The following is an 11765-nucleotide window of genomic DNA, read 5'->3' on the forward strand; positions in this document are numbered from 1 at the left end:
ATAATTGTACAATACTGCAGCTTGGACAACAAAACTGAGCGCACACGTTTGATCCACACAAGGCTCAAAAGTTTACATGCAGGGACAAAAATAAACAGATCCATTTAAATCTTTAAGAAGTGCTACTCTACACTGTCTTCTTGCTAATCATGAACAGCAGTTAGCTTCTCTCTGTGTTGTGGGAAAAAGTTACCATGACATTCATGCCTGCTCTGACCACAACCCTTGATAATGTGCTTAAAGTGTATAGAATAAAGCAAGGTATGAATGTGTGGTCAAATGTGATTGCATGTGTTCAGTTAAATAGCTACACTGTCAAGTCTTGGTGTCAGATTGCTAAACTCCACTTCCTTCTTAGATCTATCAGTACATCCAGAGCAGGTTTTACCGCTCTCCCGAGGTTCTGTTGGGAATGCCGTATGACCTGGCTATCGACATGTGGTCTCTGGGATGCATCCTAGTGGAGATGCACACAGGGGAGCCTCTCTTCAGCGGCTCCAATGAGGTAACAGCAACACCAGCGTGAACACACGTGTCGGGTAGTGTCGGGCTTGAATCGGGGATGTCCTTCATCCGTGCTCAGTGTTTTATGCTACATCCATTTAGATGTGTTAAGAAGCTAGCGTAGAGAGGCCACGTTGTAGACACGGTTGTTACGATGACAGAAAGTCTGTCTCTTCCAGTCTACTCTTAGTTCCTTTGAGATTGTACTGAGAAGCATGAATTTGAAGACCGCATGTGTTTGCAACAGCATGTCTGTGGTATGCTCTTACTTTGGTGTGTGTGTGTGTGTGTGTGTGTGTGTGTGTGTGTGTGTGTGTGTGTGTGTGTGTGTGTGTGTGTGTGTGTGTGTGTAGGTTGACCAGATGAATAAAATTGTGGAGGTTCTGGGAGTTCCACCCAGCCACATGCTGGATGCAGCTCCTAAAGCCAGGAAGTATTTTGACAAGCTGTCAGATGGTCTGTGGACGGTGAAGAAGAACAAGGATGTCAAGAAGGTAGAGTTTGCTTCTGTTTTGACTTCACATGTGGAAAATTTTTAACTTGTGTGTTTAGTTCAGTTCACTTTCCAAGTGTTGACTAACACAGGATATCCAGGTGGACTCACCCTTCTACTCTACCTGAGCGCTCGAAGCACTTAAGCAACTTGCCTCATTCACCCGTTTTTCCGTTCAAGTCCTTTCTGTCGTCCTGCTGTCACACACACGTTCATACTGCAGTGGGTTAGTATCTAGCCCAAGGTTATTTGGCATACAGAGCGGAGCAGCCAGGAATCAAACCACCAACCTTCCAGTTGGTAGATGATTCATAGATACCTACCTGCTGAGCTATGGTGAAGATAACCTGCTGAAGTTCAAGCTGAGCATCAGACTGGGGAAGACATGTGACTCTAAACATGCCATGGCTTCTGGTGTGTTCTGTTTCTACCTGAGGATCCACGGGGTGTTCTTCTCTAACCATCAGGTTTACCTGAAAAAGAGAAAATGTGCAGTGAGCAGCAGCTCTGAAAATGCTTTCTTAATGCCAGATATGAGAGGATAATGAGGAAGGCGACAGTGACTATAAATAACACAACACCTGTTACGACGAAGCTATAACAGGGGCAGGAGAGTGTTTCTGAGTGCTCACACTTGGAATCATGAAGCAGACGAGCTGCAGGTGCAGAATATTTTCTTGGTGCACTTTGTATCGACTCAGTACCACAACGACACCACACGGTACCTGAGATTGGTGCTGACTATGTCCATCCCTTTATCATCACATTATAGCCATCGCCTGATGCCTGTCACAAAGCTCACAGCCTCTCAGGCTGGGTTCTTGAATGCCACCGTCAGTTCACGGTACTCAAAGGGCCTCCACATGGTCCAGATCACAAACTAATACAGCACTTCTGGGAGGTGGTGTAACTGGAGGATTGCTTCATGAATACACAGCCATCGATGAGACACTGCTATGGATCAGAATCACTGAGGCATGTTTCCAGCACCTCGTTGAATCTGTGCCATTAAAAATTAAGACAAAAACAGGCCCAACCCAGTACAAAGTGCAAAGCACCGAACAAGCTGAGGACTCCTCACAGGCTTTCTGTGAAGAAGGATTCATAGATTTTATCCACCATGGAGGACCTTTGTTTCCTGCAGTTTCAGCTTTAAGCCTGGACTATTGTGTCTCCAAGACGACAGAGTTTGGGAAACGGAGCTAAATGAATGAAGTTTTCTTTCATTAGAATACGAGTCTCAGTGTTAACCTCAGTATTGTGTCCTGAGCAAAGTGTTGAAGAACAGCGTGCCTTCATGTTGTTATTGGAACTTCACAGACTTTCCTTAATAGTCATAGCGTGTGTGTGTTTTTGTGTTTTCCAGGAGTATAAGCCCCCAGCCACACGGCGTCTACATGAGATTTTGGGTGTTGAGACCGGGGGTCCAGGGGGCCGGCGAGCAGGAGAGCCAGGACACGCCCCTTGTGACTACCTAAAGTTTAAAGGTAGGCATTTGCATGATTACTGCAGGACTGAGCATTAATATTCATGTAAACAAGTTCATGGAGGTGGAAACAACAAACACAGAGAGGGTGAAATATAAATGAGTGATTAAAGTTGTGTAAATTATTCTCGCAGTAAATGTCCTCCTGAGGTGTCTCTTCTAATGTGATGTGTATAGATGAAATCTATATTCATTTGTAAGCATAGCGTAAATAGTAGCAGCATGTAGGCCAGTGCGCAGCCGTCAAAGGTGGAGGACTCGGCACTTTGTCCCTGGTTGGTCAAAATGGCTGTGGAAATATAAAAGCCTCCTTGTGGAGGGGAAGGAGCCTGAGCTGTTGAGTGAGGTACCAGAAAGCTATAGCTGGGCTCACCTCAGGGCACAGCCTGCATTCTGGAAGCACTGTCCCGGAGATGGGGCTGGATTCTGCTCATCGGTAAGAGTCAGGGGTCGGTATACTTGTGTCCTCCCAGTTCGCTGCACTGGGGTTTCCCCAGTGGACAAAAGGGTTGCTTCCCCACACCTTTGGCTCATGGAGTGGGTCCTGGCTATCATTCTCTGTTAAGTGTGAAAGCAAAGCTGTCAGTTTAGTGTTTGGTTTATGTTCCTACCCTTGTCTTTGGCCTGTGGGAGTTGACTGAAAGGATGTGGTCGTGGATTAAAGCGCTGAACCTCTATGTGGAGTTAGCATGAGGAGCAGATATCAAGTGAGGGCGAGGGACACAAGAAACATCACGGGGTTGACACTACAATTGTAGCTGGCCACCATCATTATGTCAGTGTTTGTCCTCTTCCAGACCTGATCCTGCGCATGCTGGACTACGACCCTAAAAGCCGCATCACGCCATTCTACGCCCTGCAGCACAATTTCTTCAAGAAAACAACAGATGAAGGAACCAATACTAGTTCATCTACATCCACCTCTCCTGCCATGGACCACTCTCATTCTGCCTCCACTACTAGCTCTGTTTCTAGCTCTGGTAATGTAGACTCTTCTCTTTCTGCACCAGCTTTCCTTGAACTTTTTCCCGTATCTGTTAGAATGAGGAATATGTCATCCTTGTCACAGGTCCAAAGAAATGGTAGCAGTTTAGATTTCATCCCTAAAATGTCTCAAGCAGGATTTTGTTAGGGTCAAGTAGACCGGGGCAGGAGTGTAGTGAAACAGCTGAGAGGATGCTGTTTGCTGGGCGTGTGTGAGATGCTTATTAGTGCTTCATAATACAGATTTGATGTGACCCAGTGATATTCAGTGGAGGGTCTATGTACTTAAACACTGCAGCACGGTCACCCTCCCTGTCAGCGCATTACTTTATTTCTCAGTCAGGTTTTCATAGTTTTCTTGATGAACATGAAAGTGAGGAGACGGGCGAGTTCGTTCTCGGTGACAGGAAAAGCAGATCCACTCTTTAGTCTTCTTCAGCGTCGCGCAAACACGCTACGAGTCAGAGCTGAACGCCCAGCGTTCGTGGCGGGGTACATACCCGACAGAGGCGCGGGACCTTCTAACCACCCTACTGAAGCCACGCCCCTCCTCTTCTTCTTTTTTGTAAATGTCTTTCTTTTAGTTCACACAGAATGAATGCATTATGGCTTGTTTTAGCTAAAAGTATATCCATGAAGTAAAGCTGTGCTCAAGTGTGAATTTAATGTTGGTGTCAATTATTTCCAGGTGGCTCCAGTGGTTCTTCCAATGACAACCGCAACTACCGCTACAGTAATCGTTACTACAACTCTGCTGTTACACATTCAGACTATGAGATGACCAGCCCTCAGGTACCACTGTCACTGTTTGCATACACAATAACAGAGAATTATTGAGACGGTATGAGGACCTTTGCATCAGTCACTCGCTGCTGCAGGAATGTTTATCCCGGGTCAGATTACTTTAGCAGCTTCATTCCTGTTGGCAGTGATGAAATATTTTGGCCACACTAGTTTTTTCTGACCCTAATCCTTTTTGAGTAGTTTTATTTTGAAAATCTGCATATTGACTTTAAAAATTGTGAAAGACAACAGTATAAGCATAGCAAACTCTTCACTTCCATCCATGAAAACCAGTATTCATCATGATATATTTGTCCTTAAACGCTCGTCCTCCAGCCTGTTTGTAAAGGACTTCTCTGTAACCTGGAACTGAACCATCCAAATCTTACTGGAGTTCCCATAATATTCATCAAATAAGCCTCTTTTCCAGTAGCACCTGCTGGGCACCATCTGACTCAACTCTGCTCTTGGTTTCAATTGTTAAGCACCACCTGAGTGTGGGTGGGGTTGTTATAGCAAAGCAGCCTGAAAGTGCCGTGATGTCATCTGTGTGTAAAACAGTCGACTCGCTCTGTCTGGATGCTGTCGTCAGCCGCCGGGCACAAAAACGTCGGAGCGCGCCGTCTTTGTGGTTGCATGTAGCCGACCAGTCCACTGATTGGTCGCTTCCTGGCCAATCAGTGGCATTTAGTCATCTCTACACGGCCCGATGGGAACCCTGGCCGAGTAGCTTAAACAAGTGTCTGAGTTGAGTCGGTGCTTGTGGAAAAGAGATGGTGCTGTCACTGGTCCCATTATAATCCCAACCCACTGACCGTGTCTCTCTTCTTTTCCATCTAGGCTCCCTCACAGCAGCAGATGAGAATGTGGCCAGGCAGTGATGGCGGAGGTGGGGGTCAGGATCCAGGATACACCCAGTTGCTGCTCCATAAGCCAGCTGCCTCCCAACAACACCAGCGCCACTTCTTGGACCCGCCCCACCACCCACACCCAACTTACTCCCACCATGGGAATGGTGGCCGTGGCCTGAGGCAGGGTGGACAGACAGGCATCGGCGGAGGGGGGGGCCCACAGGGATCCTCGCCCCAGATGAGTGACAGCATGGATGTGAGTGTATCCCTGGGGCTGCACCACCTGGGGGCGGTGTCTTCCATGGAGGCCTCTCAGTTTGGCTCTGCATCTCTGCCCCTCGCTCTGCCAATCGGACTGTCTGCCTTCCGGACTCGGACGGCTCCCACCGCCCCAGGGCCACAAGCCCAGCCCCCTGAAGACTACTACCCTGCCTCCAACAACAATAACCCCACTGGGGGAGGCAGAGGGAGGCCGGACTCAGACGAGGGGCCAGCCAACTCTTGATAAAACCTGAACCATGCCCTAAAGCCATACAATTTTAACTACAACTACTACAACTACACACATACAGCCAGAGTTCAGAGACAAAGAGGTGAACTTTGTGCTGAAGGAGACTTTGTACTGCATGAGAGGAGGAGGAAGAAGAAGGAGGAGGATGCTGGGAAACTCCTTTTTCCTGTTTTAGTTTGTCTTTGTCGCGCCTGTAACTGGAAAGGAATGATTGTGACCAGTTTGTTTTTATTAATTTTAGTGTTGATTAATATCATTTGATTTTTCTCGGGTTTGAGGAGTTGTGTGTTCTGTGTGGTTGTTGTTTGAGTCTGGAGAGGAGGAGGAGGAGGATGAAGGGGAAAGAGAGAGAAGTTTTTGCATTTTATTCCATAAAGTAGCTGTAAGCTGAAGGAGGGCTCGTGCTCGCATTGGTCTGTTCATGTTTGCACACGTGCATGTGTGTTTGTAAGATATGAGATCAGATTTGTAGCAGGCCCCCCCTCGCTGGTCTGGACGGACGGTGTCTATTGATCAGTCTGACACGTCGAAGTCAGGTCACAGTTGAAGTGAAAAGGACCCATTTTGAAAGTAGGTGTAAATGCAGGCAGGAGGCTATACATACATACATATATATATAATATGCATATGTATGTGTATATATATGTACTGCTACACGAAGAAGACGGGGCGATTTGAAAGGTTGTGGTTGAGGACTGGCGGATTCTCTCTCGTTTTTCTTTGCGTTTGTTCTTCCTCTGATGTTCTTTGGTCGCAGCAGCACGGACAGCGAGAGGGAGACGGAGGGAGGAGGTGGTCACGGGACACTGATGCCTTGCTGACACTCACAGGGATCTCCTCCTCCTCCTTCTCCGCCTCACGCTCTCCCTGCTTTCCTCTTCCTCTCCTTCTCCTGTTGTGTTTCTCCTCCAGACAGCTCCTCCTCTCTGTGCTGCTAATCACCATGACAACTGGTCCGGATTGCTGCTAAAGATCCAACACAGATCAATAAAAAAAGAAAAAGAAATAGAAACAGAAATTTAAAAGAAACTTTTTAACCCTTCTGCTTAAGAGAAAAGGATAAAGTAAGAACCACTGCATCTCAATGTATTTATTACTATTTAACAAGAAAAAAACAAACTGAAAGTAACCCTTTTTTCTGCTCTTCTTTGTTTGGTTGCCTTCTTTCTGCAGGTGAGCTCTGATTGGCTATTGTAACAGTGACAGTAACTGGTGACATGGGAATGCCACTGGTTGTGGGGCTGGGTGGAGGGTAAGGGTTGGGGCAAAATAAAGTTGGATATATAATAAGAATAAAGAGTATACTTTTGCACACCAAAGTCAAACAAACATCAGCTTTCTGCTTTTCTTCCTCCTGATCTGATCGTCGCGCCCTGTCAGGTTGAATGCTGCACTTCTCATTTTCCGTCCTTGCTCCTCGTACAGCCACCACACTTTCTGTGTGGATATCCACTGAATTAATGAAACATGTCATCATAACAGCTGTTACACATGAAACAGGCTACAATAAGGTTTTTGTCTTAATTAAAGGCGTGAAAATGAGCTGTGGTACACTTGTAGTTGTTAGCTCGGTGCTAATACCACCACAAACTAAATAGGAGAAAGGAACTGGGCATCAGGAGACTTCCTACTGAATGTCAACCACTGCCTGATCACTGACCTTACAAAGGTGAGTTGTGTGTTGTTCTTTGAACTTGTTGAGTTGTAGCTACGCGCTGGCTCTGATGTCTGCAGCACCCTGCACTTATGAAGGTCATTGCCAAAGAAACTGGATGTACAGTATGTTGGCCCTGCAAGTAATGGATCTGTTGTGATGACCTGATGGAAAGAAGCAGCCGCACTTCTGAGTAAGAAGCTCGCCCGACTCATTCGTAGGTTAGGACTTGGGAACAAAGATTCTGTAGATCGCGCTGCTGGGCTGAGCGATTTCCTCAACTGACTTTAAATCTTACAGACGTGCCTCCTTCCCTGAATGGAGATTTTCAGCTGTGAGTGAAAGAGAGCAAACACTCTGCAGAAAAGGTTCATCATCAAAGCAGACGCTTTTCCAAGTCTGATATTTAGGAATCTGCTGGAAGCTTTTTTAAAATTGACAGTTCTTCAAGAGTACTGTCGATTAAAGAGCAAAATACTCAGTTTTGCTCTACAAGGGCCTGATATCCACTTACAAGGACGTGCTGCTACTGTTGTATCAAAACTTTAAACAAAGGTAAGGTAAAAAAAAAATACATTCATCAGGCCCCAATGTGCCCGAATATCAAAGAGGAATTAAAAATGCTGCTGTGGAAGAGTTCGGGTCTCAGGAGGTTAAGTATCTCGGGGTCTAGCTCATGAGTGATGGGAGAAGGGAGCGAGAGATCGACAGTCGGATTGGTGCTGCGGATGCTGTTGTTGTGGTGACGAGAGAGCTGAGTGTAAAAGCAAAGCTCTCAATTTACCTGTGGATCTAATTCGTCCTTCACCTGTTGTCACGAGCTTTGGGTAGTAACCAAAAGAACGAGATTGTTCCGGGCATGTCCCACCGGGAGGAGGCCCCGGGGCAGACCCAGGACACGCTGGAGGGATTATATATCTCAGCTGGCCTGGGAACTTCTTGGTGATCCCCTGGAGAAGCTGGGGATGTGGCTGGGGGTCTGGGCTTCTCTGCCTAGGCTGCTGCCCCTGCAACCTGGCCCCAGATAAGCAGAAAAGATGGAAGGATGTACTGACAGGACTTTGTGCTGTTGAAATTTGAGATCTCGAAGTTAAAAGACACAGCTGGCCAAAAGGCATTAAGTGGAAGAGAAGTTAAACTTTAGCATGATTGGATTGCTGATGTTTGAAGAGGCAAACAGGAGGCTGATAATATCGTGCATATTAATTTATTTAAGAAGTGACTTTATTCAGAGGTTCATCATCACATTGACAGGCGCACAGTGATAAAGCTCAGCCTTCAGCGTGTATATGACCACTCTGGTTCACCCGTCGGCTTTTACAGGGAATCATGCTTGTGTGGTGCTTTGAGCGCTTTCTTCTTTCACGCTGCGCTCACCTGCACACTCATACCAGCACTTTTTAGCTAACATTCAAACAAACAAAATGGAGGTTGTATATACTACGACTGTCAGATGATTGGTTTAAAAGAATCACATGTCAACCTGTGCTTTTAAGATTATGGTTAACAACAGTTTTAAATCTTAAAACAGGTGTTTACAGTAAGTTTTGTCTTTTTGTGAAAGTTTTAAAAGCTTGTTTACAAAAACAAAACGTGACGAATGCTGAAATCCAACAGTGTCTCTGAGAAAGCAGCCTAGTTAAACTGCCTGCATGGCTTAAAGAGACGATTGCTTTCATTTTGATGTTATTCACTGGGTTATTTTTTATAGCTCTCTACATCAAAAGCGATTATTAATGTGCTACTTAGTGTGGAGTCACCAGCGCCCTGTCCTACAGGAGTGGGGCAGGGATCAGGGAAGTCCAAAGCTACTTGGTGAGCCAACAAACAACTGCTGAAACGTTCTTGGGAACACAGACTGTCAGCTTTCTGGTTGGAAGGTATCTGAACTGCTATCTGAGGTTGAGAGATATTGGCTTGATATATCCATGTGCACCTCAAAGCAGAGGTTTCTGGAAACCAGTCTCCCTGAGAGGGAATGAATTCTGCTGGACTTGGGAGTTCCTCTCAGTGAATATGTGCCGTGGTGAGCATCCCTATAGCCACTGGTTTGAATCCTGTATGTTGGGGTTTTCCAAAGTGGATAAGAGAGTTACTTCCCTGCACATTCAGGTTTGGTCCTGAAGATTTTATTATATATTTTTTATTAGTCCTTTATTTATCCAGGTAAAAATCTCATTTTCAATGACCTGGCATCATGGCAGCAAAAGTCAAAAATACATGTACCACACAAGTACATAAGAATGAAAACAAATACAATATGCTGCACAAACGTGAAAGGTTTACAATAACAGGTCATTAAGAGCAACATTAAAACAATCATACTAAAAGAATTATTCTCTTGTTCCTTTGAGATGGACCTAAACTCCCCTCAGGGAACCATTTCTGACTATTTCAGTTCCTTCTGCAGATGTTCCAGGAAGCAGGGGCAGCGTATTTAAAAGCCCTTTTTCCTAATTCTGTTCTGAGTTTTGAGACAATCAATTGTCTGATATTATGAGAACGAAGCCTGTATTGGTTGTTTTCCACATATAAACACACAGATAAGAGGGAACCAGCCCAAGGAGAGATTTATAAAGACCAACCAATGGGAAGGTCTGTGGATATACAGAGACGGACATTTAGCAGCAGCATACAAAGATGTACACGATTCCTATAGCCAGTAATGACACGTGAAGCACAACGGTGGACGGTATCAGATTTCTTTAGATAGGGTGCAGGTGCATTCATAAAAAGCACGTCACCGTAATCCAATACAGGTAAAAAGAAAGAAAAAACTTGCATGAATATAGTGTTTTCTCACTTGGAGGGAGAAACAGGATCGATTTCTAAAAAAGTCGCTTAGTTTAAACTTGGACACAAGCCTTTGAATGTGAGTTTTAACATGATAAATTCTGATCTATAACGGTCCCTGGATACTCGTAAGAACATTTCAATTTCAGTTCCTTGAATGGTTTTAATCTTAGGAGACGTAGCTAGCAGCTCTTTGCCATTTGAGAATAACATGAACTGGGATTTCTCTGCATTTAACACCAACTTAAGTTGAGTTCAAGGACTGAACGACATCAGAGGCAGACTGCAGAAATTGCAGGGTTTGTGCTACTGAAGGAGATGAACAAGAGATAATTTATCATCTGCATAAAGATGGAATGCAGCATTTGATAAGTTATCTCAAAGGTTGTTTATGTAAAGAGAAAAAAGCAACGGTCCTGGTACAGAGCCCTGAGGAACTCCTTTGGATAGTGGGGGGAAAGAGGAAGAAGACCCAGCATGGACACAGTGTGTTCTTGCTGACAAGTAATTTGATAACCAGCTTACAGCATTTACAGATAGACCAACATTGTTTAGTCTGTTGACTAAAACAGCCCATTACATCAATGATGTCATTAACCACTTTAATGCAGCGGTTATTGTGCTGTGTTGTTGTCTGAATCTCCACTGATGTTGGGAAAGAACTGAATTTTTGTCCAAACAGGTCTTTTAATATTAATAAGCTTTTCTAGAACTTTTGCAAAAACAGAGGATTTAGATATGGACCTGTAGTTATTTCAACAAAGGCAGATTTCTACTGTCTGAGAGGCTAAGATTAAAAATGTAAGTTGGTGGTTCAGCTATGAAATCTGCAGCCAACTTAAGAAGAGGATCAAGTTGATCTGGTCCTGCAGATTGATTTAGCTCCAACAGATTCAAAGCCCTGTGGAGGCTTGGACCACAGATTCAGTCTGGTTGGCTGCACCACAGCCGCCTGTTGATTAAGCTGCTTCACATGCAGTTCAATATGTCACAGTTCTCATTTTTCAAAGACTGGCATCTCATCATGTCCCCATAGGAAGATTTCATTATTTTCCATCTTTAGGATCCTTCAGATGTCTAGTAGTTTTTGAAAAGTAAAACTCTGATTTTGTTGTTTTTTGTTGCCGTCCCGTTCAGCACTGTAGCATCAGAATTATTGACTGAAGGCCAAGAAAAATGTCCCACAGACTTATGTTCCCAAGTGGATCATTACAGCTTTGCTATACTGGTCCACTCGATTGAGCTTTATAATTTCATTTATTTATTTTTAACTTTTAAGTTATTACAGTCAGAACAGACGTGACTGGGGTTAGGAAAGGGAAAGACGTAGACAAGAGAAGTTTGAGAAAAGGAGAGGGAAAGAAAAACAGGGGAAGCAGGACAGTGAGAAAAGACGATCTGCAGGATCACCTGCTGGGAAAAAAGAAAACAAGCAAAAGGAGAACGACTGTTTTTCTGCATGACAATGAAAAAGATGCTGCGACAAAGAAACAAATCTGTCAGGAATTAAATTGTAATTTAAACTGCGCAGACTGTCCGATTGCTGTTGTTTTGCTTTTTAAACTTTAGTGGTCCTGTAGGGGCATGTTGGGGGGATTCTACCTCACTAAAAAGCTGAAGCATGCACACTGACTGTGCTCTAACCCTAAAAGCCTTAAAGACCGAGGAGTCCTAGCTGTCAGTACTTCACCTCGTGCCCGCTGAGC

At 44.7% G+C, this 11765-nt stretch overlaps 1 protein-coding gene across 2 annotated transcripts in view; it reads left to right on the forward strand.

Annotated features, from left to right (window-relative positions):
- The window catches only part of dyrk1b (dual-specificity tyrosine-(Y)-phosphorylation regulated kinase 1B), a 59202-nt gene extending 50506 nt beyond the window's left edge, over positions 1-8696 (forward strand). For both annotated transcript variants that reach the window (XM_085366099.1, XM_085366098.1), the window contains exons 8-13: positions 359-505; positions 858-998; positions 2364-2484; positions 3281-3463; positions 4156-4259; positions 5091-8696. In XM_085366099.1, coding sequence (XP_085222225.1) covers positions 359-505; positions 858-998; positions 2364-2484; positions 3281-3463; positions 4156-4259; positions 5091-5606 — 1212 coding nt within the window. In that variant the 3' untranslated portion in view covers positions 5607-8696. The remainder of the gene's footprint in view (positions 1-358; positions 506-857; positions 999-2363; positions 2485-3280; positions 3464-4155; positions 4260-5090) is intronic.
- Positions 8697-11765: the final 3069 nt, after the last annotated feature.

This window comes from Diplotaxodon limnothrissa, linkage group LG11, assembly GCF_057381915.1.
Source record: "Diplotaxodon limnothrissa isolate DT_005_m linkage group LG11, D_limnothrissa_male_GT1.1, whole genome shotgun sequence".
NCBI classification, from domain to species: Eukaryota; Metazoa; Chordata; class Actinopteri; order Cichliformes; family Cichlidae; genus Diplotaxodon; species Diplotaxodon limnothrissa.